We start from the raw sequence: 25,204 nt of genomic DNA on the forward strand, positions 1-25,204 counted from the left end.
CTTGTTAGGCGTCCACCTGCGGCCCGGTGGTCGCCAGTTGCCCTGAAGAAGGCTAGTGAGGCTAGTAGGCTTTGAAATCTGATTGGCTGTTTGGCTTGGCGCAACAAATTCATTTGATACTGCCATCGAGTCTCACTTTCCATCATGGTCATTTCTAACTCTAGGAGAGCTACAGATCTACTCTTGCAGCCCTCTGGAGATGTTCTAGAACTATCTCCATCAAACGATAAACAAGTGAATAAAGGAGAGCAAACACCCTTTGTGAGTGGAGTGGACACCCTGTATGGTACCCTAGAATCCAACCAAGATGGCTACTCATTCATCAAGCATCTTCAGATCTTAGTGTCAAGAACCCCCGAACTATAGAATGATCCAAAACGCATGGTGACACCGACACGATACTGACCGCTGGCTGCTGCTGGGCCTCACACTGAACCAGACAACCAACGATCTTGCAAACAGACACTCGCAGATCTACTGAGACCCGGGGAAAATGATCACCCTCGGCCTACAACGCATCACCCATCTCCTACAACCCTTGTTCACATCCCATCCCAACGGTCTCCCGTGGAAAGCCATTCACATTGCCGGCACCAACGGCAAAGGCAGCATCGCCGCTTTAGTGTCTACTTTTCTATCGCAGTCAGGCTACCGCGTTGGCCGCTTCACATCACCCCACTTGATAGACAGATGGGATTGTATCACTCTTGACCAGCGCCTCGTCGAGCGTGAACGGTTCTTGGAAGTTGAGAACCGCGTCAAACGACGAAATCAGGGGCCTGACGGGGCTGCATCGGAGTTCGAAATCCTGACGGCCACAGCGTTTGAACTGTTCACGGATGCAGGTGTTGATGTTGCGGTCGTGGAGTGCGGGCTTGGCGGACGCCTTGATGCTACGAACGTGCTAAGACGCGAGGATGTGCTAGTCAGCGTGCTGGCCAAGGTCGGACTCGATCATGTCGACTTCCTAGGATCGACGATCGAGCAAATCGCACGGGAGAAAGTCGGAATTTTCAAGCTGGGCGTGCCGGTCGTCGTGGATCTGAGTAATGACCCGAGCGTGCTGGCTGTCGTGCAGGAGAGGAGAAGGGAGATTGGCGGGGCGGGCGGGCGGCATTATCTTAAGGATAAAGAAGAAGAGAATCTGCTGGAAAGTGCGAAAAAAATGAGGCTGGCAAAGCATCAGTACGAGAACCTGGTCACCGCGTATACGGCGTACTGCGCCGCTCAGTGGCGGCTGATATGGCCAGAAGATGCCAGCACAGAATCAGAGGCAGAGGTAGATGCAGACTTGCTAGCACGCATGGAGGAATGGTTTCGTGCGGAGGCACGCCTTGTGAAGACTGCGCAGAATCTACCAGACCTCATGGCGGCTGCCAAAGCATCGCTGCGTGGACGCCTCGAGTGGCTTGTACTCCCTGCTGAACTTGTTCCGTCGGCGGTGAGGAGGACTCAGCCTATCCTGCTCGACGGAGCACATAATGTGCAATCAGCACAGGCTTTGGGGAGCTACGTCAACACTCGTCTTCGTCAGGGTGGGAAACCTGTGACATGGGTTCTCGCGATGAAGAGCGACAAGGATATCCGATCCATCTTGTCCGTACTACTCAAACGATCCGATCGAGTGGTCACCTGCGCGTTTGGCCCTGTCGACGGCATGCCATGGGTCAAGAGCATGGACTCCGCCAACCTTGCGGAGGTCGTGCAAGAGTTCACACACGACAGAGTGGAGGCTGCCGAGGGTGGCAGTATCCAAGCGGCGCTGATGAGGGCCGTCGAGATCGCCGAGCAGGAGGGATCGATCTGTGTCGCAGGCAGTTTGTACCTTGTCAGCGATGTCTTGAGGTTGATCAGAGATGGGTCCAAAAATGATACGACGGTGTCACTGCAGGCGAAATGAGGTGATTGCGACGAAAGGGAAGCCTCGGAGGCGCTGGCCATAGAACGTGTCATGGTTACACAAAGGCAGGGGCGAAGCAGGAATCAAGACTGGTGGTCACGGTGCACAGTCCAGTCGCTGACTTGCTCGCAAAGTCTCAATGAAGAGTGATGAGAGACATTCGTTGCAAGACACTGCTGGTTCATGCATGCCTCTATGTCTCCCCCTCTGAGGTCCAATAAGGTGGTTGACCCTGAAGCTTTCAGGAAGGATGCTCCCGCTGTTTCCCAAACCTCAAGCGGTGCCATTTCCTCCCACGTCCGTCACTAGGGATAGACTTTAGAACATGCCATCGCCAACGGACCGTTGCTTCAATCACCAAAATTGACACAGTACATGCGCAGCATATTATGTGTAAATAGCCACCTCCCGCAAGGATGCTATCGTCAAAGAGACATGATTTGCCTCGCACAACTCAAGCGTCAACGAATTGCTTTGCTCGATTGAGGTCCCCGAGGTCCCCGAAGTCCCCGCAGACGGGCCAGAATGAATAGCAAGTTCGGGTCCAGGGTGCCTTGTCTTCATCAGAAGAAACGGTGGTACAAGTTGGGTTTTCACAGCCCCATACGCTCTGTCCTCTAACTACTCTTACTGGCTGGACGAAAGGTGATTAGCGAAGCCACTGACTCCTCTTCCCGTTTCAGAGCAGCTGCACGACATACTATGTACGAGATCTCCACCACAAAAGCGTGCATGCTTATCAAGCTTCGCAATACAGAACCCCCTAGCTTTTCATATATATTACAAGCGACATTCGGGTCCTGGGCGACTAGTGAAACGATCCTGAGAACTATCAATGCCAAAGAGCGAAGAAATCCATCCTTAGCATGTCGAAGCCAGGCCCGGGTTTCAGTTATTACTTGCGCCCTGGGGCTGGCATGTGCTGAGCGGCTCGTGGACCTCGCCCCTTGGGGTCTGCTCGGGGCTGGATCCTGCAGGGACCGGCCCTTGCCCGTAGATAGTGGCTGTGCTTGACATTATGTTGACCAGATACAGGAAACAAACTCTTACCCAAGCGCTTGTTGTCTTAGTTCTCAGACCCATGAGGCTCACGTAATAGTGTATACGCACTAATCCTTTTCGGAGAAAAGTCCTTCGCCAGAAGGGTCTAAGCTCTAATACGTATAATTAGGCTATCTTCGCGTTCGCGTTAAGTAAAATAATAGTAGTTTTTATTGTATTTTCTAGTTCTTTTATATTATTTTAATAATATTTATATTTAGTTATAATTACTATATATACTAATTCTTCTATTTAATATAAACTATTTAGCGTACTTTTTAAAATTTCGAGAAGTATTATAGCGATTAAGCTATTTCGATTCTTAAGTAATTTAATAAGTATCTTGATCCCCTCCTCGAGTTTCTGTACCATCAAGCTGTTCCTGCCAGAACTGCTTTTACGGTAACTTCCACGCGTCTGGGGGTGGCCTGCACTCATAGTCCTAATCAGCAACCTGTGTCTATGTACTTGTCGGGCCTTTCCTGGCCCTCCTCGACTTCTGTAAGACACGCTTTCACTCGTCTACGCTAGGAGTATGCGAGTATCGTAGATGGGACTGCCTGGAATTGTTCCAGCAACCCTGTTCGTATCATCATCTTGGCCGCTTGCGCTGCCTTGGTGGAGCTGCAGAGAATTTGTTTGATGTCTGTGCATGGAGTTTTGCCTGCCCACATTTGTTGTCGTTCCTCAATCCAGTTCCGGCATTCAAGTAAGATGTGCCGTGGGGTTTGGCGTCCATGGCCACAATCACATTGGTCAGTGTCGGCTTTGTCGATGGAATGGAGGTACGCGCGTAGGCCGATTTTGCCTGTTCGCATTTGTGTGATGAGAGAGCTGATCGCCCGGTGGGTACTCAAATGAGTAGAAAAAACGCCTTTTCCCGGCCGAACTCCCAGCTTGTACAATTCTCTCCCGTGCTTTGCAGTTTCCCAGGACTTGTCCCACTCACGTGACTTTCTGGCGAATGGCCGTTTTCGTGGTTGCCGTCTGGGTGTAGGGTTGTGGTGTTGATGAAGTGCGCTCCATGTTGAGTCCTGTATTCTCACGTCTGGGAACGTCGCTTCTTTGGCTGCTTTGTCGGCCGCTTCGTTGCCCGGCACACCCACATGTGCGGGTATCCAGCGCAGCTGCAACTGCCAACCATGCTCGCGCAGGCGGTCCAACGTTTGAACGGCGTCTGTCAGGATGTACTGTCCCGAAGGGCATTTAGGATTGGTCATTGCCCTGATAGCGGCCTGGTTGTCTGTGAAGATGGTGCATTTGCCGGGAAGATGTGTTCTTGTATGGACATCGCGGACGATCTGGAGCGCGAGCTCGATGCCCCGCAATTCGGCTGCGTATACCGTTGAAGTCGCCGTTGTCCCCATATATTCTGTCCTCTTTGTGGAAACACCCTGGACGGTCATGATCGGTGTGACGGCTGCCGCACCGACGTGACCATCAATACCGCTCCCATCCGTGTATACACGTAATGTGTGGGGGTCCGTGGAATCATGCTGTTTGATAGCCTCCTCGGGAGTCGTGGCAATGCAGGTGAATGGTGGTGACCACCACGGGGGGACTACATGTTGTTGGCGCTTCTCCAATCGATCGAGACGAATGGCATATTTCTCCTCAAGCAGCTTGGAGAACGGTCCAAGGTACTTTGGATGCGGTTGTTGCTTGCGGGCCGTGCCATCTCTGTGTATAAAGGCGACGTACGTATTCGCATTGTTGCTTCCAGGGCGGTTTGCTTGACCTGTTGTGGGACTGCTTCGAGTAGATGTGCTTCGACATCGACTGCCGCTCCTGCCGTGGTCTGAAACGCGCCCGTGATGATCTGTGCTGCTCTAGGTTGAATTGTGTTTGTATTGAGCATGGCGCTGCCCCTTCCGCTGATTCGACCTCCGAAGATATGCCACGCGGAGCATCCATACAAGACTTGCGGGATCACCATTGCTCTGTACACTTGCCGGAGGTTGAGGAGCCCGGCTCCCCATGTGGAAGATGCCAGCGCCGACAGGGCCGACAATCGTTTTGTGGCCTTCCCTTCCACCACTTCGCGATGGTAGTCCTAGTAGAGTTGTGTATCCATCTGAACACCCAGATACCGGCAGGAAGGGGATGCTTCGATAGTGGCCTGTGGCAGTCGAAGGGCATGATTGGTGTTCATTCGTGGATCCCTGGTGAAATGTACTAGTTCGTACTTCGCTGGTGCAAATTGGGAGCCATGCTGAAGGGCCCATTCCTCGGTTTTGCGGTGAGCCTTTTTCAGGGTCTTGCAGTTGTGTTGCGTTGTCGGCCCTACCGCCAGAATAGCGACGTCGTCAATATACCCGGCCGTCTCTGTCTCTTCGTTTTTGCATGCGTCAATGAGGTCAGCATTGTAAAAGAGGTATAAAATCGGAGAGAGCGGTGAGCGTTGCGGTATCCCAGTCTGAACGGGCGTCGAAGGTGCCGTACACTCTTGGAGTTTGAGAGTTGTTGATCGATTACTGAGGAATGATTCGATCCATTGTATAAGCTTGTGGTCAATCCTCTGCTTCTTCAAGTTGTGCAGCAATCTGGGGCGGGAGACGTTGTCGAAGGCACCTGACACGTCGAGCAGCAGCAACGAGGCTACCTGTCCCTGTCCCCACGCTTGATGAATAAGTTGTAGGAGGCAATGCAAAGCGTGGTCGGTCGACGCAAGCTTTCGCCCTCCGGTGTGACGAATAGGAAGTAGGTGGTAGGTATCTGCTAGATAAGTCAGCCGGTTGGCGATGATCGCTTCCAGTGCTTTTCCGAGGGTGTTGAGCAGAGCAATCGGTCGATACGCCTTCGGCTGAGTGTAATCGTCCTTTCCCGGTTTGCGAAGAACCACCGTGACACTCTGCCTGAAGTGTGCAGGGCAATATCCCAGGCGGACACAGGCGTTGGAGAGTGTGCTGAGGTGCGGGACGATCAAGTCCAGTGTCTGGTGCAGGATGTTGTTCGGGATGGCGTCGATGCCCGGAGACCTGTTGGGTGCCGCTTGGCGAATTGCCTTTTCGATCTCCGAGTGCGTGACTTCTGGGCACTCAATTGCCATGGGGTATTCATGATTGTCGATGTCCGAGAGGTCAGCTCTCCGCGGTGGTGGAAAGAAGCTCTGACGCAAGGTCTCTGCCTTTTCTATGGCCTGGTGGGCGAATCCTCCGTCCGGTTTCTGGAGAGCTGGTGTGCACGTGGGGGCCACTTCGTGTCTGTTCTTTGCCCATTTAACTAGTTTCCATAGACCAAGATCGGATCTTGTCGCTTCCTCCACCCTCTGTCTGTGAGTATTTCGGAGAAGCGCTTGTATGTGACGCCCTTTCCTGTTCCGAGCCAGTCGGTAGGCCTCATAATCACCACTAAGCCTCGTCCGTTGCCATCTCCGTCGCAGTTGTTGGACTTCTCGACAAATCTCCTTACACTCGGGGCCAAATCCTGGTATGGATCGTGGTGAGGGTTTTGTCCAGGGAGTTGAGACATCGACGCCGACTTGGAGAGCATGGATTATCTGCTGGACATGGGTGTCAATGCTGTTCTTGTCTCCCAGCATGGTAACGCTTGATTCTCGAGGGAGATTTTCCATGACGGTCTGTCGAAGCAACGATTGATTGGTTTGTCCTAGATCCGTTTTCTGTGTATAGTGGCCGGTTGCCAGTCCCACGTGATTGTCATGGCGATGGGAAGGTGATCGGAGTCGTAGTCAAGTTCGCTGTCTACCCGGCGGTGGATCGTGCGAGATGCCACACTCTCACTGCCGAATGTTAGGTCGATCGTCGAATCTCCCCCATTCCACCTATGCGTGATGGTGCCTGGTACTGTGAGTAGTCGGAGCTGGAACTCTTCGATTATGGTGAGTAGAGCTTGGGACGCGGCGATTCCATGGCTGGCCAAGGAAGTCGTTCCCTGGGCATGCTTGGTGCGCAAAGTATCACTTTGGTCAGAACGTTACCTCTTCACTTTCTACGTAGATAAAGTATTCGAGTTTCTGCTACTTGTTCCCGCAATACTGGCAGGGCTTGATGGACCACAGAGGTGGGCGGCTATTGCTGCCAAAACGTACCCACGATTGCATCAACCGCCGTTTTCTCCTCAACATTCTGGTCATAACAAGCGTAAGCACGCTAGGAATGCGTGTGAATCCTTCCAGAGGCGCAGAACCGAGGTGTGTAATAAATCGACCAGCATACATTGTGGCGGAGATGGAACTAAGTCGTGCTCAACAAAGTGCACTGGTCTGCCTGCACCCTGTCAGTCCTGCCATTCACTTAGTACTCGGTGTATCTTCAGACCTTCCCCAACGGGCGCAGGATATTCTATCATCGAGCTCGAGAAGACTCGGTCATTGGGCGTCGTTGATACTCGTAATGCACCTGCGTTATAGCTCGCATGAACGGTGGAGCTCAGGAGTTTTGCTCTGAAGCAGCTTGACAGCCAGGTTGATTTGTTATGGATATGTTGGGCGAATTCAAGAGTACAACGATTTCATTGCATAAACTGCAACCGTGCCTGCTGCCGCCATATGTTAGTCAGTATTATCGTTCACACGAGACGCTTACCGCCGATTGTAGTCAGATCATTTTGTTCATGCCTCTTTCGCTGGGTCATCGTCTTACACTCCACACATAAAGGAGAGCCAAGAAACACCTGCGGCTGAATCGCTGTAACCACCCGGCATGTTTGCTGGAAGGTCGTATAATGATGGGCGTCTTCATGTGGTTTCGATCCTGGTCGTGCCGCTCGCTGATTAGCGCCGGACTATGTGTCACGGGACACCATATCAACAAGTGCACTTGGATAACACGAAGCCTAGGCGCATTGAACCCCATTAATGACACGTGCTCACATCCCTCGTGCGAATGGTCATTATGCTATGCTGCTTGGCGCAGTTCGAGGTGTGTGAAACGTGCCTCGAGAACAGAACATACCGAAGCATCAGGATTTTGGGAAAATTTTCAGCTTTGAAAGACCATCATGCCTCTCCTAACTGCTCCACATTCTAAGCAGCCTCACTATTCTGTTGTGGCCATTTCCATTGGCCAGATCTTGCGGCGTCTCTCCCCAAAAATTAACAGGGCAAATCTCAACGTCGAATCGCTCCAGCAATTGTTCAGCTATAGCATAATGACCATTCGCGGCAGCCCAAGCGAGCGGCGTATTGCCATCAACATCTTTGGTATTGGCGTTAAGGTCGTCTCGGTCCAATAGCATCTCAACTAGGTCGAAATGTCCATGGAAAGCGGCCCACGCCAGCGGAGTTTGACCATCAATATCCCAGTCGTTGACGTTCACATTGGCCCGTGCCAGTATAAGCTGCATGGTATCCCGACGCCCGTGTTCGGCTGCAAGGGATAGAGCGGTCTGACCATAGCAGTTCCTAAATGACAAGTCGGAAGGGGTCTGAGCAAGCAAGAATGCCATCGTTTGGGATTCGCCTTTGGCGGCTGCCCATAAGATGGCTTTCTTTTCATGAGTAGACTCTCGATCTTCATTAGACTCCAAGCTATAGGATGCCCACGATCGGCTGCAGTGATGCAAATGCAGATCAGTCGAGAGCTTGAAACCATAGCTAGTGAGTAGTGTCGAATTGGCCGCTGGCAAGTCCCAGTCTTCTCTGCTAGCAATACACAAGGCTTTTGCGTCGACCGAGTCCAGACTATTTCCATGAAGTCTTGATGCGTGCTTGCTTTGGTTATGTTTTTGATGAGCCACATTCATTCTTTGGTCTTGGAGATGATTCTCGTCGCATTCGACCATAAGCTCGCTCGTCAAAGGCATCAAGCGCAATTGAGCCACAGATATCTTCAAAAACGGTCGAGTTGGTCAATTTGTTTGCGCTCGGTAACAATGACAAGTGGAGTATATAAGAATGTCCTCAGGATCCATATGATTTAGGAGGTGGGGGCATAACGTAGGAAGATCTCGTGCTGTTCGAGCCATGTACATCCTTCAACAATGCATCTCAAGTGGACGTGGTACAGAAAATCCCTTCTTCCAAACCAAATGAGCAACGGAACAAACACCCGGCGTTTCACTAGTGCTTTTCACGGTATCGTACTTATCTTACGAAGGCCTCGCTATGATTGATCAGCTTATCCTGGCAAAATGACAAGATCTATAAGTCTACAGCCAGGAACGAAAAGATGTGGCCTGCGTTCATCTCATAGCTTACCTTCTGCCGCAATTCAATCTCAAGGGTCGAGCCTCGGAATTTTGTTCCGGCCCAGATCTGCTTTTCGAGTCCATTCACGTTCAATGAAACACAATTTCCAGTCAAGCGTGATCGGAGGGAATGTCGTGGGCCACTAAGCAAGATGTGTGGCGTCCAGGTTACCGTCACCTCGTGCATAATTCCGGCCACCTCCTCAAAAACGTCCGCGACAAGTTTTGAACCACTTGCATCGCTCTGACAGTATCGCAGTACGGCACATCATGCCCAGTTCTAGCAGCGGATGTGCAAGTAAAATCCGACGTGCAGGCGACACGTCATACCTGCCAAGACTCACGGTGGACAGCGAATCGCAGTGATTCTTTGCCTGCTGTGGCCAATCGCGAGCTTCGGAGCGTCGCGCCGGAGTGTTGGTTAGGTACCGAGGAAAGGCATGATATGGAGGGAAGGACAAGCGATTCGGTCCCCTATATGTTTGGATGATCGTGTTACCTTGCCTAGAAGAATAACTAACTTATACTCATCACTTTCAACCTGGATAGAAAACCCGTATCTAAACCCGGAAACTTCTTCTGTTTGTCCTCGCGAGATTGGCAGGGCTCTATGGAGCACACAGCGATGCGATTGTTACTGCCAAAACGCACCCACGACTCCATCGACCGTCGGTTTTCTCCGCAACATTCTGGTCATGACAAACGTAAGAATGTCGGGAATGCATGTGAATCATGCCAGAGGCGCAGAACGAAGGTCTGTAACAATCTTCCACCTGCATAAATTGTGCCAAAGATTGAACTAACTCGTGCTCAATAAAGTGCACTGGTCTGCCCGCACCCTGTCAGTCATGTCGTTCGCTTGGTACTCGGTGTATCTTCAAACCTTCCCTCGACGGTCGCAGGCTTTCGTATCGTGGAGCCCGAGAAGACTCGATCGTTGAGCGTCGTTTACTCGCAATGCTGGTCCAGGTCCTTAGTCATGGCTCGCGTGAACAAGTTGATGGCGCCGTCGACATTCTACGGATGAGGAGAGGGTGTGAGGATATACTGGACGATTTCATGGGTATTACCACTTCATTGCAGAAAATGCAGCCGTGCCTGCTGCCGGAATCGGCGCGTGGCCTAGTCGAGTCCGATACGAGTCTGGAAGATCCACCAGCAGCAAGCGTCAGATTCAGCTCCAGAAAGCCGCAAATAGAGAGGACAATTTTGCCACGAGAAGAGCAGGGGCAACATCGGCAGCAACTCGAAGAGGAATTGAGTCAAATAAGAAAACACCGCTGCTGCTCGACGTGTACTCGAGCATCCTTACGTGAAACAGAGCCCAAGAGTCCTTTACAAGATTTTGAGCATACGCAGGAAGAATACACAACGATATCAGAACATCATCACCGACACAGCCGACTTACATCAAAAGATCCCTATACAACGGGCGACTGTTCAAGTCCTAGCTCAACGATCTCGGTGTTGTCGCCAAGCAATTTCCCTAGCAACGAGACTCGGTACGACAGGCACTCTTCCTCACAAAACATGGACGTATCATTTGTGAGTGGGAGCGAAGAGGTTATGGCTGTATCTCCTGTTGAAGAGTCCCGAGGTCAGTCCGTGGTCTTAGGCGGACTTCCAGCAACGTTTGACGTCAACATAGACGAACGCATACCAGGATCATGGGGTCACAACCATTGCAGTCCGTACTCGATACCAACTTTGATTACTCAGGAGGAAACACCGCTCAGTAACGTCATCACCAAGTACAGAAATAGTGCATCAGGCCTACTTGCTCATGGTGCTTCACCCATAGATATCCTCGGCGACGTCGTGATCGATGTGGAATTGTTTTTCCGAGATCGCATGGTGACCGATATATCCAGCGTCTGCAACTGGGCGAGTGAAGTAAGACTTTTCCCTTCGTACTGGTTGTTATTGGTTCAAGACCAACTCGATAGTAGGTATGGCGCAGCTTCAACGATTGGGATTTCTACGTCAGGCTTGCACACATACTGGCATATACCGCAATCATGCGCTGGCAGCTCTGTTCCACCCAGGAATATTATGTGGCCATACCAGATATGCTTAAGCCACGGGCCGTTCAGTATTCGGTGCCGCATGATATCGCGTTGGATTTCATGCCACTACCGCCTCTACGCGAAAATCTGATCAAGAAGGCAGGGGACTGGGTGACGGTAATAACCTCTGCAGGCCTCAGCGTGAACTGGGATCGTGGCATGGATGAGGCAGTCGTGCGGAACAGCTCTTCCCAAAGACGTCAACTCTCCAAAGACTTCATTAGACATGTTGTCAATTACCAGAATTGGAGCGTCGGAGAGAGCATTCTTACCATTTTCCCCGAGATGCTACATTCGATCCGATTTCATCGTATGGATCCAGGTTCGAAATGAGCTGGCAGCTGACAACTTGGGCTCTCCGTTGACGGCGGCGGCAATGGCTTCCTTTCTAGCCGATCAGATCATTGTGTTGTAGGGAGAGATGTACTAGATCGCCGAAACTGGCTTTCGAGACGAGGTATGATCTGAGGACTACTAAATCGGCCTTGTTATTCTACCTCAGCCTGTTCAAATCTTCAATTTACACACTGTCAACATGACTGATGACAATCACACTTCAAAATTAGTCCTGATTCTTATCTTAGATCTCAGAGGAAATCGACGTCCTTGAGAAGATTCGCCCCAAATCATTACAGCGCTCACGACGCTACCCTAACCTTCACTTAGATGGGATGTCAGGGGGGCCACCATTCAATTTCTTCTGTTCTTACCTAGTGCTGTACGAAGCTGAAGATTGTATAAGGTCTGTTTATTAATGGTTGCGAGACTAACACTAGACAATTCATGCCTGTATGCTATCGGGCACAGCCGTGTAGTATCATCCATCGGGGACGAGCTTCCAGCGTATGACTTGTATCCTATTAAAATGTGCCAAGCGTATAAAGATGATTCTCTTGGTGGAAGGTACACCACACCTAGCACTTTTAGCTCGATTTCGCCACGCTAGCTGCTATGGTCGGCCTGACTGGGCTGAAAAGGTTCCTCCTGCTTGTCTGTGGACTTGGAAAGTCACAATCCTGTCTCCGACGGACCGTAGCAGCTCGACAGAATCACCTTGGCGCTTATGGGGAGGGCTGGAGGTGTCCTTTCGTTGATGCATAGGCTCTTCTTCAAATTTTCGTCTCCAGCTCTGTCTTTCACTGAGATGCATGTTCTTGATCCGTGGATATTGGGACGGCACTATAAGCACCTCAATTGTATCTGGTGCGGCTGGCTGCCGATGCTCAGTCTGTTCTTACGCTCGATTGCGCTGTGCCTGTACATCCCCTCCACCGCGTGTACGGGAAGCTAAAAACGTCCGCCGTATCGAAGCCTCGTTACTCTCTGTCCACCCTTTCGGCCGGGGCGCTTCTTCCGGTATATCCACGGTGCCATAGGGATCATTCTTGATTCGAATAGCCGACAACAGCGGTCTGAACACCCTCCATGCTCGGTACGCTGTGAGCGAATCACTGGTCATGCACCATATATATGACATGGACTTGCGCAGGTATTTCATTAGTTCACTGGCCCCATCCTGAAAGTGCTGGCAGTCGAGCGCCATTTCCAGCATCAAGACGGCCGTCGCTTGTGCCACGTAATGGAATAGTGTCCACCAGGGCAGATACTGGTAGACCTCGTGTGCAGTGGGATTGTCCGGTATAATATCCAGTAAAGACATCGCGGCGCTTACGCATCTCCGCGCCGAATTCTGGTTGAATTCTTGCGACTCTTCCGATTGATTGTCGATGACGATCTCACATAAACACGGTCGATGGAGAATCATCTGTAGACTGTAATAGTACATGGCCAACTCTATCCGTGCCCGGGGATCGGTGTCCTCAGTATCAGTACTCTGTAGTCTCAACTCGTCCGGTAACGTCTCATTCAGGTAGCTCAAGTCAGTCTGAAGCTCGCTGATCTTGCGTTGGATTTGGGACCAAGAGTCGTTGGACGTTCCGCTGTATAATTGCGTAGCTATCCTATCACTCAGATGACAGAAATAGAGCCGGTGGGGAAAATATAGAGGTGACAGGCCGCGCCCGAGAGACAGGGAGCTCATCCCCGGCGTCTTGTCCCATTTAGCAGCCATGGGGAGCTCGCGGCCCGCTCTCAAAAAGTCGAGCCATATTCTTCTTGACTCGATAGGAGATATATGGCCGTCATTTTGCTGAGACCATTTTGTCTCTTCGGTCAGCGGTCCCTGCAATACCTGGATAGATATCGTCACGTCCGACAAGGATATGGACTTCGGTCGCCCTGTCATTTCGGCAATCAGTATCTCCAAGCTGTACAATGAATACCATGTCCGTGCCCGTCTTTCCCTATCTGTATCGTCGAGTCCAGTGTCTGTAACTGTCAGGTGCAGACCCAGGGCCGTCGCGTGGCGTGTAGCAGAGCCTAACGTATTCCATGCTCTACTCTATAGGTTAAATAAGTATCCCAACAGCGAATTCTACTTACCGAGTGATAGACCCATTGATAAGAAGATAAAAGGCGAGAAGACCGATTCCTTGTACGCGGTCAATGTCTGGATGATCAGACACAACTCGATGGTCGAGGCCGAGTGCGCGGGCTCGGGCGTAATATAGAAGGTGAGATGCTTGGGCATTCGGACGATCGAGCTTCGTGATCTGAAGCCACTTCGACCCGATAGCCCACACAAGGTTTGCCATTGCCAGCCAGCACCGTTGACTTTGACTTTGTGCAGAGTTTTGCGCTCGGTAGGAGGACATGGTTTCTAAGAAAGGCTGACGTAGAACGAACGGAAAGATACCCTGCGTGGCGTGAAAATAGGCTTCCGATAGTAAGACCGTCGTCCCTGCAGGAGGCCACTCGTAGGGGTCGACAAAATCTTCGTCAACGGCCAAGAGATCAGACTCATCCATGAAGAAGCTTAAATCCGGTGTCGTGGTCGGAGCAAGGTCCGTCTCGCCGACCAGAAATGTAAGCTCTCCCCTGCCTAGCGAGGGGTCCTTCTTATGAAGCGTTTCGAAGACACGTCGAATCCAGAACAGTTCTGACATGGCTCCAACGAAGCCAGAAACCCCAGCGCCACTATCCAAGTCGACCACAGAGGCCAATTCACCTTGTCTACCTGGTGATCCGACAGCTGACGATACGTCGTTTTCGCCCTGTCCGCCGCGTGACTCGGCAAGCTCAATAGGGCTGAAGGTCTCTTGTCGCTGCTTGCTGCTGCTCGCCGCAGTCGACGACTGATTACTTGGTGCCCAGCCACTCTCTGTCGGCTCGGCGGAATACTATGGAAATGTGTCAGTACTCTCGTGGCATTGCAAATGATAAGTTGTTAGTACCCTTGACAGCAAATCAACTGTATCCCGGTGTTTGGAGGAGTCGAAATCGTCACTCACTGCCACAGACCGTAGCGCACTAAGTAAGACATGAACTTCCCCTTCTAACTCGTTTATACGATCCAAGCTTTTCACGAGTTCTCTGCGGGCAGGTGAGCAACCGGTTTTCGCTGGTCAATTCGGTAGGTCTCATACTTTTTGTTGCGTTCTCGCTTGCGATCCCCATATATACATGTCGCGTGGTCCTTGACACATTTCGTACATCTATCGCCGCCAGAGCATTTCGTCCGCATCACGCGACACCGGTCGCAAGCATGTACTATCCGCGACATGACTGCGAGGGACCTACTGGATCGGACAGGATGACCTGGTGGATGCCGACCTTCGTCCTGTGGTTCCCCTTCGGATATGATCGGCCGGCAGAAGCCTGATCCACCTAGCGGCGTCGACATCCTGAGGACTCGACCCCTCGAGGAGCTTGACCACTCCTGATGATGACAGCGCGCCGGATATTTGAACAGTCGAGACTACTCCACCCAGTGCAAGGACGATTGATTTGCACACATGGGCAATATGTGAAGGTGGAAAATCGAGCCGGGAAAAGTAAGAGTTTGAAGCCCTAACGTGATGGTGGCACGTGAAAAGTACTCCCTGGACTGTAGGGCAACCTGATTGAATAGTCAAGTAGTCTGGAACTGGAGGCGCAGAGCGAAAAGTTGGGAAACTGTGGGCAATGTTAAAGAAGGAGGCATTAGGGAGAAGCACCCCGGCCGCGACGCTGGAAATCTTCTCGGTCGCCCGAGCAAGGATCTCACTCGATTGATCTCGAGGAAGCCAGCGTAATTGATAAGACAGACTTCCATGCTCAACCCTCATAGCAGCCCGCTTTTCAAGGGGGTTTCACCCTCAATTGCAAACATTTGACAGGGAGCCGGGAGTATTTTCCGCCCTGTTGGCAGATCGAGGCACAATCGGCAGATGGCTAAACGGGGTGGTGAGTGTTGGCGCCCATGATTGGATGGGAAATGGACTCCCCATCCAATCCAATCATCACGGGCCACTGTTGGTCCATCAATAATGTCAAGGTTGCTGGACTGCCGGCTGCGGTGTCAGCTTCACCTACCGATTGTCCACACCAGTCTAGAAGCAGGTTGATGGAAGCCGGCTGACCTATGTTGCAATTTCCACTTCCTCACCTCGGGGCTCCTGATTGACCACAGTTGCCATTACTGTTCCGTATTGTCAAATGCAATTCCTAAGGTGGCAAAAATAGCGCGCATACAGGACAATCATGCTTGGCATCAGCCACCAATGTCCAAGCTTCGGAAAAAGGTCCCGGTGACACCATTTCAAAGTCATGGAAAAGGCCTCCGGCCGTTGCTATGTATGCACTACTAACTTGGAGACCATCCTAACACCACCGCCGACACTACTGGTACTGAGCCTCGATAAAAAGTCCTGTGAGCCCACATATATTGGAGATTTTACTTGATTGAAAATTGACCCTCCCCTAGCGAGATATTGCGACCGTAGAGCACCATCTTCACTGTCTACGCCAAAACCTGCCACCTCACCACCCGCGAAACGTCTCTTGATTTGTCCTCTATACGCCGTAATGGACCACCGTTCAGGTTCTGCCGAGACGGACGTCAGTCTTGAGCGACTCCTGTCGGACCTTATAACAGCATATCATATCCTTCACAGCCATCACGTGTTGGATGAACATGGTCAAATTTCCGTCCGCAATCCAAGGGATCCTTCCACGTTCTTCATCAGCAGTAATCCAGCTATCCTCGTCGCCTCGAAGAGCGACCTTACTCAGTGGCATGTCGCCGATGGCTCTCCAGTGGCTGAGCCGTATAATGGATGCGACAAGATAGAAGAGATACCCCCATCGTCCGAACATTACGCCCACAGCTCGGTTTATAATATGTACCCGGGCGTGCAAAGCGTCATTCATTCACACTGCTTGAGCGCGATTGTCTACGGCCTGTGTAACAACTGGAGTAGCATGCTGCAACCCAGCTATCTGCTGGCCGGGTTTTTGGGGTCTTCTCCACCAATCTTCGACATTGCCAGATATTATGACAGTTTACCGCCGTCTTACCCTCGGAATCTGTTGGTCAATAACGAATTCCTTGGAGAGGCGATGGCCAAGCTGTTCCGTAACTCTGATGAAGTGGATATGCACATGCACAACGGGCAGTCGAATGTTCAGTCGAATGGGCTGCCGGATGGTCTGCCGGACGGACTGCCCGACCTCCCTGAGCAAAAAGTTGTCTTTATGCGTGGTCATGGCTATACCACATGGGCGGAGAGTATCCAGGATGCCGTGTGGAGGGCCATCCATATCCGTCGAGACGCAGACATCCAGACCAGTGCCATGAACCAGCGGAGTTCGACGGATCTGGAGGTCGTTTACCTCTCAGAAAGGGAGGCCAGAGATTGTGAGAGAACGATAAACCATTGCGATCCAAAGCACTGGTTGTCGTGGGTGATTGAAGCAGAAAGGTCTGGACGCTACCGGAATGACTTAAAAGTGAGAGTGAGTGCGAACCCAAATTGAAATATGTCGGCTCGTCCTTCGTCCTTCGTCACCAAGCTTGGTACCTCGGTATCATGAGAGTTCGTATTTCGCCACCGACATCGACCGGAAACTGGCAGCAGTTCAAGTGTGGTATGCAGGGGAGGAAACTGTTATAGGCGGTATCCGATATCTTGCTTCACTGTTACACTATGGTACATACATTATCAAAATCGCACAAGAGAGAATGGATAAGTCAAAGGGGAGTCCAGCTGCTGGTGGTGGTACGATGGATTCGAGCAGACCCTGACGGAGCATTATTCGTCTCGACCGGTGTCGAATCATGCACTAGCTGTCGTATTGTGGGATGTTGGCCAGCAGTCCAGGGCTTCTCGAATCATGAGATATGTTGTGGAAACGGGTACTTGATAGGATCCATTCAAGCCGCAGAGTATCTGAGCGATGGTTGGACATCTTTGAGGACAATGTACTGTGGCCCTAGACTGGGTGGGCAGAATTTAGCCGAGAAGAAGATAGATGTTTGAATCAGGTCGTCGAAGAAGACGTAATCTAGAGGCGTCCTCCGGTCAATGGTAAATTTCTCATTTCACTATTAGTTATCAGTCACTGTCCCTGAACATTCGCGGACTATGGTCGCTTACTTTCTCGGCTGCACTTCCGCACAACAGAACCGAGAGACCTTTGTGTTGAGCATATGACGAGATTGCTACGTCTTTGGTATTTGCATATATATAGTATTTTCTATATAGTTCTACTACGTAGTAACCTACCGTAAAATGTCGGTTCTAACTTGCTCAACAAATATACGAAATCTAACTTCAGGTGACGGCCCTTCTGAATACACACTCTGAAAACTCGTCAAAGTTTGAGCCACTCCTTGGTGTTTGACGAAGGGACTAAGCGCCTCTCGAAGTCTAGCACTGCTAGCCCTTCACTCATCATGTGCTGCGTCGAGCAAACCCGTGCGGCCTACTAGTGCATCGAACCTACCCGTCCAAAACCCCCAACGGCGTCGAGGAGGGCCGGTCAGCCCAAGCGAGGGACTGGTCGATCGGGAGACGTCGGCGCCTCATTGGTGGAGGAAAAAGTCGGCGCAGTAACGTTTCGAATGGTTGCTGTAGCTGATGCAGGGAGCTGTTGAGTGATACTAAGAAACAAGAACCAACGGCGAGTTAGTCTGCTCCAGTTGAGAACTGTAGAATCTGCCGGATGCCAAAGGATTTGTTTCCCCTCGGGTCGCTTCAGAGCTCCCGACGTTGTCGTCAGCTAACCTGGAGGACTACTGTTACGTAACTCAAGCATCGTTACACTGCCCCAAATCCAGTCGACACTGTGAGATTTGCCAAGTATCTAAACACCACAGCACAGTGCACTCATTTCTCCCCGAGGGCAATCAGATACTCGATCATGCACTCCACGTCGCAAAGTCCGTACACTCTGTAAAGGCTAGGTATCACAGCCTTGAGCACTCAGAGCCTAGCGAGTTCTTCCGTGAGCCAATAGGAAATAGTTCAAACACTATAGACTCGAACGCACAATTTCCAGGGGTTCGTCAGTGAAAATGACAGCACACTCCATGGGACATACGTCTTTTACTATACGATCCTCCCCTCCCTGCCAATCAATAAGTCCTCCGCAAAATACATCGGGTTCGATCCTCCTCAAGATAAGTTATTCTGGAGAGGCGACCTGTTTGTCGTCCGCTATAAAGGCGAGTTAGGCGTGGGACATGAATACGTGGATACACCTTTGCAAATGGCGCAGATCATCAAGAATAGTATAAGGCATGTATATCAGCGCCGTGCGCTAGAACATATGGTGGATTTTGAGGAGAAGTTCTACAGCGGGCACGCCTTCCTCCTATATCATAGCTTTACCTCTCGGTTTTACCTACCTCCTGGTTCCTGACTGGACGACTGCGCCCGTGACATCCTAAATCAAGACACATTTCATGTTTGATGGAAGCAAATTCAACACGCTCACGGAGTACAGTACAGTACAGCGCATTTTCATTCTCTCTTGACGATTTGTTTATCCACCATATATACTGGAATTGAAAATCCCCAGAGAAAAGATAAATTACTACTGTCAATTGTGCTGCAAGCATCGCCGTCGATTGTTGAGCATTTGACACGTGACTCAGACTTAGTAAGCTCCGCTGCGTCCTTTGATATGGCTGTCAATGCGGCTCACGTGATCGCGAAACCTTCCTATCGTTCACAACATTATATCTGCGCTGCGCAACCGGCCGCGTTGTTCACTATCTTCGAAGGACTTGCGTTGTTGCCTCGACCACAACGTAACATTTCGCTTTTTCCTTTGAAAGATTTTGGATCGACCGCCTTCGAGAGCCTCATCTTACAGAACGTCTACTCTCTTTGATGAAACTTTGCGAACAAGAAAAATCAGGGCTAGAGGGCTACACACAATAACGATGCCTGGATAGATCATGGGTGCGCAACTTAGAGATGCTGAGTTGATGGGAGAAAACATCATTGGCATTTACCTCTCAGAAGAGCCGATGTGCGATTCCACTCAGCCAGTGGAAGATGATGAGCCGAGGCTACGGCGCTTTATCTATGATGGAGAAAATATTCAACAACCTCAATTGATCGGTAGCGGGATACACGGCGTGGTGGTCCTGATAGCCATCAAAGGAGCTGAATATGTTTTGAAAATTGTAAGTATGATTATGCGACATACTTTCACTTAGCTGACCTAAGATTCAGTTCAGGCATTGGAAGCAACCCGGTCCTGTCTTTTATGACTATGATAGTGCCCTCCTTATCTCACCACTTGCGTGTGAAAGCAGAGCTTTTGCTCGACTGCACTCACTCAACGAAAATGGAACTTGGGCTGCGCGGTGCTACGGATGGATGACACTGTCCGATACTCAATTTGGATGCTTGAAAATGTTGTTGACACTAATGATCTGAGTCGATAGGCTGTGGTTAAAGAATACATACCATCTCCAACACTTCCATGTCACATTCAGACAATCTTCGCGAATTTCGGTATCCCAAAGAAAGCACGAATCCTCCCCCAGGACATTCAAATCGAGAACTACAAAGCGTCAAAGATTGTCGATCTTTCGAGCACTTTAACGAAGCCGTGTCCGAGATGGACAGACTTCTCATTTGACTTTTTCTACAAGAAGACTATCCTTGGTGTCTTTAATTGGTTTAAAGACGCGTATATCTGCACCCCTCAGTATCCCGATCACTTTCTCGCTGGGCGTTTGCCTTTATGTTTCGAATTATCGGGGCCAGAACCCGCCGACCCCGCCATAAGGGCTTCACCAGATGGTCGCTCTACTATGTCATAACCACTCGAAATATTGGGTGAATGGTAGTTCTGGACCGAGAGATCTCTCTTAGTTTGCATAAGCAGCAACCACAGTCCCAATCTTACTGTCATTATGTCTAGACCCTGGGCGTTCCATGGGATGCTTTTGAATTGGAGTGGTCCATACTCGATATTGGGATTGGCATCGTCGCTGAAATTTGATCCCGTGTCCAGAGACATTGCTTGGAACCCCGAGCTCACGGTCTCGACAGAAAATGTGCGTGCATGAGTTGGTTGTTCTCTTGGACGCTGCGTCGAAGTTCGTACAGGTCTCGATGCTGCTAAACCAGGCCCGATTAATTCTCTTGAAACCCTAACTACGACAAGTTCTTCTGGAGTGATAATATATCCGTGACGAACCCCCCACTGGCGCCCACAGTAAGTCTGGACCTGACTGAGGGGCGTAGTAAAGTCTGATTTACTCTGGCCTTCCTTGGAAGTACTCCATTTTGTCGCGAGTTTCGAGTCTCCAGGGCAGAGGTTCTTATAGCCGAAAACTGTTTCTTGATTCTGCCTGATACCTGCCCAATCCGCATAGAACCGGTCGTCCTCTTCTGCTGTTCCTCTCCTTGCTTTGGCCCCTTTGCTAATTTCAGCGATGTCATTTGGGTTGTTATTGGAGTAATAGAGTGGCCAATCAACCCTCAAGGCAGCAGAGACCTGTGGCATAATTGACCTTTCCAAGACTGTATCGAACGTGGCTTCAGGTAGAGTTTTTTCTCCAATGTGGTCAGTGGAGGACCGATTTCCGGCATTGGCGGAACCTTTTGCCGTAGAACATGTACGTACACTTGCATCAACATATCATAGTTGAAGTCACGCCATTCTTCCAGTCCAGTGACAGGGTCCCAATTAACATTATATGTGTTTGCTCCCACGGAAGACTTTGTACAGTCCAGTGTAGGATTAGGTTGCATGAGATACTCCAAGAGAGTAGTGTGAACCATTCTGGTAGTCGATTCTTTTCTAATGTTGGGTTACAGGTACTGTAAAACATTCGATGGCAGAAGTCATTTGTGCAGTGTAGGTCATGCTGTGATGCCAGAATCAACGAACGGTCCCATCCTTAAGAGGGCTAGTACTAGCGCCTGATGTGTTGTCCAAAACCTTGCCAGGTAGTGGCTCTACGGTTCACCGTAAAAGTAGCACAATCTGCTGGGTGTTTTGCAGCATGGAAGATTCGAGAACTCCCGAGAGGACAGGTGTCCTTTTGTAGAGAGGTGTCAACGCTGTACTCGGGCCGAAGTGCAGACCTACAGTGTGAGCGTCCACATCAACTGACGACTCTCTTTCTTGTACTGCTCTTTTAGGCTTCCTTCCCTCGGAACGGCCCATGTCGATCATGGCTCCAAATCTGTCCCTGTCACAACACGAACAAAGCGAGCACATGATTCTCAGCGAATCACTAACGGCTTCAGACATTGCCAAGGTGGTTAGTTGTACTAGTCGTAGCGTTAAACGACACCGCGCGAACCGACAATGTTTTGGCACCACTACTGCACCCCGCAATCCAAGCGGCCGACCTTCGAGTCTAACTCCAGTGATGGTCTCGGAACTGCGTAAATATTTATTTGACAAACCCGATGAAGACTTGGATGGCATGGCCGTATGGCTGTGGGATGAGTTTGAGACCCTTGCATCGCGTTGGACGATCAGTAGAGCTCGAGCCTCTGTAGGCTGGCCCGCGATAGCGATACGACGTATCGCGAAAGGTCGAAATGCTGACCTTCGTGACTACTACCAGAATATAATGTCCGAGTATCCATCATATCAACGTGTCTACGTCGACGAATCCGGATACGAGAAGAGAATCGGCTTCCGCCGCTAGGGATGGTCGCCTCGTGGCGTAACCCCTACCAAGATTGCCCAGCTTCACCGAGGAAAGCGATATCAGATTTTACCCGCTTTCAGTCAGGACGGAATTGTGATCACGCGAGTTTTTCAGGGCAATACCGATGCTACCATGTTCCTAGACTTTATCGAGCAATTACTCTGTCACTGCAACCCCTTTCCTCAAGAAAAATCTGTAATAATCATGGATAACGCATCGTTCCATCGCACGAAAGAGGTTGAAGAGGCATGCGCACGCGCAGGAGTCAAGCTGGTCTTCCTACCTCCCTACTCGCCTGACTTTAACCCCATTGAGGAGTTCTTTGCCGAATTGAAGGCGTTTGTCAAGAAACATTGGCATGTGTTTGAGGACAATCCATCATCCGATTTTGTTTCGTTTCTTGAATGGTGTATCGACGAGGTAGGCGGAAGAGAAGCAAGCGCACGTGGTCATTTCAGGAGCGCCGGTGTTACAATAGAAGAGCCGTAAGACTGTACAGTACTGCAATTCTAAGATCTAAACACTAGAAAACTTCCGATAATAGCTACGGCTCCAGGCCGAAAATAACTTTTAATCATAGTCCAGGCGAACACCACATACATAGGAAAAGTCAAGATGTATGGACCCACGCTAGAACTCCAAGATGCTGTCCGCTTTCCACAGGCGCAGCTGCAGGCATTGGCGTAGGTTGCGGCATTGCAGGTCTCATTCTCGTGGCGCTCGCAGTTTACGCCTGGAGACACCGCCGTAAGGGATCCAAGGCAGACCGCAATCGTCCACAGCACGATGCAGTTTATGAGAAGGTCGAAGGGAAATCCGAATTGCAAGGACATGCACCTCTGGTTCCTTCGACCGATATGCTCAGAGAGCCCTTGACGGAGCCCGAACTTGCCACGAACGCCAACCGTCATGAGTTGGATCATTGGGATCGTCACACATACCTTCAAACGGTGGAAGCTGAACTTGAAGGATAGTATGAGTACTCGGGACAGCTCTCATTTCGCAAAACCAAAGCAGAGACTCATCAACCAGGCTGAGAGTCCGTACCTCTCCATTTTTGCAGACTTCGCAATGTCGTTTTGTCTGCGCCGTACAGGTAATAACCTCTCAGGCAAGCAGTCAGCTTCTCCAGGTTCGTCCCACCCTTACGCATGCTGCTTGAGGTCGACACTGTGGGAGCGCGTGTTGACATGTTCTCGTCCATCGACGCTATCACATGTCTGTTGTCGCGTTCTTCCACCACTTCTCCTTCATCGTCCTCCATCAACTCTATCAAATGTCCCATGAACGGGATTTCTGGCCGCCAGGGACTCAAAGTCGACGCCGATCCGATCGCCACCATGGTCCACAATGCCACTGCCCGTTCAGTTGCGGATCCGGGGTCTATTGGGCTGCTAGGGCATGACAGTTCCAATGCCACTTTGGACAAGATATCTAAGTACCGATTTCGGACTATCGTTGCGGTTGGCAGTAACGACGACGCTGCAGGTAGCGGCTGTGGCTGATTGTGGAGGTTGAAGATATAGATCAACAGCGCCAAAAAGAGGCGGTGCTGTGGTGATACTGAGGGCGCTTCGTCCGCAAGGCGAACGACCCGGCTCATTTCGTTGGAAGCTTGGTCGACCGCAGGAGGCTTCCCAGCCGAGTTCATTCCCGCGGCATCATCGTATTGCACGACGCGAGTATCACGAAACATTTCTTGAAAGATGCGCTGCAGGATATCGACTGCTTGTGTGGTGATAAAACCTTCGCTGGCAAGGACGGAAAACAGCCCCTGAAACCCAAAAATTCGAGAGCTCTGAACGGGGTTATTCTCTTTGAAACGGACTAGGACATTACCGTCGTCGGTAACCTCGCAGACAAAAGTCCCATATAGCAGTAGAGGTAAGAAGAATTCGCTCCTGTCACAAAATGTCAGCATCAGATCTGGCCCCGTTGTGCTAAAGTGACAAACTTTAGCAATTCATCTTGAAGACTGGGATCCAGGGCTCTGATTCCTCCTCGAGTCGCCACCATTCTCTCCTTTGCTCGTTTGTGCATCGAATATGCTTGGAGGTCGCCATGCGAAGCCTGTGATTGTGATCAGCTTGCGGACGCACGGTAGACACAGGGCTTAGGCTTTGCAGCTCTCACCTCAACATCCATGAGCCACAAAGCAGTCAGAATAGCAGCATCGTCATCAGCAGATCTACCAGATTCCACTTTGTACCTGAGCTGCTTCAACGATTCACCTCGGTGGTATAGCGCAGTCCAGTGTGTACTCCCGAACCCTTTGACGTCGATGTTGTAGTAGACTTGACTTAAAGCGATGAGAGCGTGGAACAGTTCGGAGTGCTGCAGGGCGATGTTGAACCAGACGAGATAGCGACTGGCTTCTACGCCCAGGGCGGGGCTGAACCGGGGCGTCAAGGATTCGATGACTGAAGAAAGCCACAAATGCGGCTGTCAGCACTTGCTTGCACCAGAGGGTATATGGGTTGAGTCAAAAGGTACGAGCCAGGGCTGTTCTGGCTCGGTTCGAATGACCCAGCTTGGACAGCACACCAACACGAGTATGACTGATCAGAGAAAAGGATCACTTACAGTAGTTTATCAGAAAAGGTATGTAGGGTTTGTCGTCGATAGGATAGCTCGTAAAAGGATCCGCTGAGGGAATGCCCAAGGCACGCTCGTCCAATGGCTGAGCCTGCCTGGTCGTCTCCATACCCGGCGAGCTCGGGGTAGGAGTATTCGCTCTCTTCTTCGTCAAAGTCGTCCTCTTGCGATTGACAGCTGGTGATGGAGATGGCGAGGGTGATCCTGATGATGACGCCGGCGTTGAGGACCCGGCGGTTCGAAGGACAAAGGGCCGATAGTTGTTGCGGTCGACATTGATCTTCTTGGATGTCGCGCGATAACTTCTCGACGCGAAAGAGGAAACAGCCTTGCGGTACTTCTGGCTCCTGAACTCGCTGGGACTGCTATAGGTGATGAAGAGATTCGTTTGAGAATTGGGCGCCATGTTTCGGTGGTTGTACATTTGCTAGCGTATCAATG

The 25,204-nt window shown here is 50.7% G+C and overlaps 9 protein-coding genes across 9 annotated transcripts; 4 read left to right on the forward strand and 5 right to left on the reverse strand.

Annotated features, from left to right (window-relative positions):
• Positions 1–165: 165 nt before the first annotated feature.
• Positions 166–1,942, forward strand: EDD37DRAFT_50002 (folylpolyglutamate synthase). The gene is made up of 2 exons (XM_062813463.1): positions 166–261; positions 337–1,942. The coding sequence occupies exon 2, from the start codon at positions 494–496 to the stop codon at positions 1,898–1,900; it is 1,407 nt and encodes a 468-aa protein (XP_062675298.1). The 5' UTR covers positions 166–261; positions 337–493; the 3' UTR covers positions 1,901–1,942.
• A 5,207-nt stretch (positions 1,943–7,149) lies between these two features.
• Positions 7,150–7,875, reverse strand: EDD37DRAFT_616889 (uncharacterized protein). The gene has a single exon (XM_062815695.1). It carries the CDS (start codon positions 7,756–7,758, stop codon positions 7,534–7,536), a length of 225 nt encoding a protein of 74 aa, XP_062675299.1. The 5' UTR covers positions 7,759–7,875; the 3' UTR covers positions 7,150–7,533.
• Positions 7,876–8,789, reverse strand: EDD37DRAFT_616890 (ankyrin repeat-containing domain protein). The gene has a single exon (XM_062815697.1). It carries the CDS (start codon positions 8,705–8,707, stop codon positions 7,913–7,915), a length of 795 nt encoding a protein of 264 aa, XP_062675300.1. The 5' UTR covers positions 8,708–8,789; the 3' UTR covers positions 7,876–7,912.
• A 789-nt stretch (positions 8,790–9,578) lies between these two features.
• Positions 9,579–11,802, forward strand: EDD37DRAFT_50109 (uncharacterized protein). The gene is made up of 5 exons (XM_062813481.1): positions 9,579–9,845; positions 9,911–10,688; positions 10,740–10,984; positions 11,041–11,614; positions 11,742–11,802. Exons 1-4 carry the CDS (start codon positions 9,702–9,704, stop codon positions 11,488–11,490), a joined length of 1,617 nt encoding a protein of 538 aa, XP_062675301.1. The 5' UTR covers positions 9,579–9,701; the 3' UTR covers positions 11,491–11,614; positions 11,742–11,802.
• Positions 11,803–12,391: 589 nt separating this feature from the next.
• On the reverse strand, positions 12,392–15,366 carry EDD37DRAFT_671219 (fungal-specific transcription factor domain-containing protein; the record flags this gene model as incomplete). The annotated part of the gene is made up of 4 exons (XM_062819398.1): positions 14,643–15,366; positions 14,451–14,589; positions 13,600–14,396; positions 12,392–13,553 (listed from the first exon to the last, which is right to left on the reverse strand). Exons 1-4 carry the CDS (start codon positions 14,897–14,899, stop codon positions 12,392–12,394), a joined length of 2,355 nt encoding a protein of 784 aa, XP_062675302.1. The 5' UTR covers positions 14,900–15,366.
• Positions 15,367–16,062: 696 nt separating this feature from the next.
• Positions 16,063–17,013, forward strand: EDD37DRAFT_645174 (class II aldolase and Adducin N-terminal domain-containing protein; the record flags this gene model as incomplete). Its single annotated transcript, XM_062817609.1, has 1 exon — positions 16,063–17,013. One exon carries the CDS (start codon positions 16,063–16,065, stop codon positions 17,011–17,013), a length of 951 nt encoding a protein of 316 aa, XP_062675303.1.
• A 2,428-nt stretch (positions 17,014–19,441) lies between these two features.
• On the forward strand, positions 19,442–19,928 carry EDD37DRAFT_604307 (kinetochore Sim4 complex subunit FTA2-domain-containing protein; the record flags this gene model as incomplete). Its single annotated transcript, XM_062814723.1, has 2 exons — positions 19,442–19,672; positions 19,722–19,928. The coding sequence occupies 2 exons, from the start codon at positions 19,442–19,444 to the stop codon at positions 19,926–19,928; spliced, it is 438 nt and encodes a 145-aa protein (XP_062675304.1).
• A 283-nt stretch (positions 19,929–20,211) lies between these two features.
• EDD37DRAFT_604308 (uncharacterized protein) lies at positions 20,212–21,284 on the reverse strand (the record flags this gene model as incomplete). Its single annotated transcript, XM_062814724.1, has 2 exons — positions 20,212–21,013; positions 21,127–21,284. 2 exons carry the CDS (start codon positions 21,282–21,284, stop codon positions 20,212–20,214), a joined length of 960 nt encoding a protein of 319 aa, XP_062675305.1.
• Positions 21,285–23,192: 1,908 nt separating this feature from the next.
• Positions 23,193–25,169, reverse strand: EDD37DRAFT_645178 (uncharacterized protein; the record flags this gene model as incomplete). The annotated part of the gene is made up of 4 exons (XM_062817610.1): positions 23,193–24,069; positions 24,123–24,238; positions 24,302–24,588; positions 24,752–25,169. 4 exons carry the CDS (start codon positions 25,167–25,169, stop codon positions 23,193–23,195), a joined length of 1,698 nt encoding a protein of 565 aa, XP_062675306.1.
• Positions 25,170–25,204: the final 35 nt, after the last annotated feature.

The sequence above is a fragment of the Exophiala viscosa genome, assembly GCF_022695815.1.
Source record: "Exophiala viscosa unplaced genomic scaffold EDD37scaffold_1, whole genome shotgun sequence".
In the NCBI taxonomy this organism is placed as follows: Eukaryota; Fungi; Ascomycota; class Eurotiomycetes; order Chaetothyriales; family Herpotrichiellaceae; genus Exophiala; species Exophiala viscosa.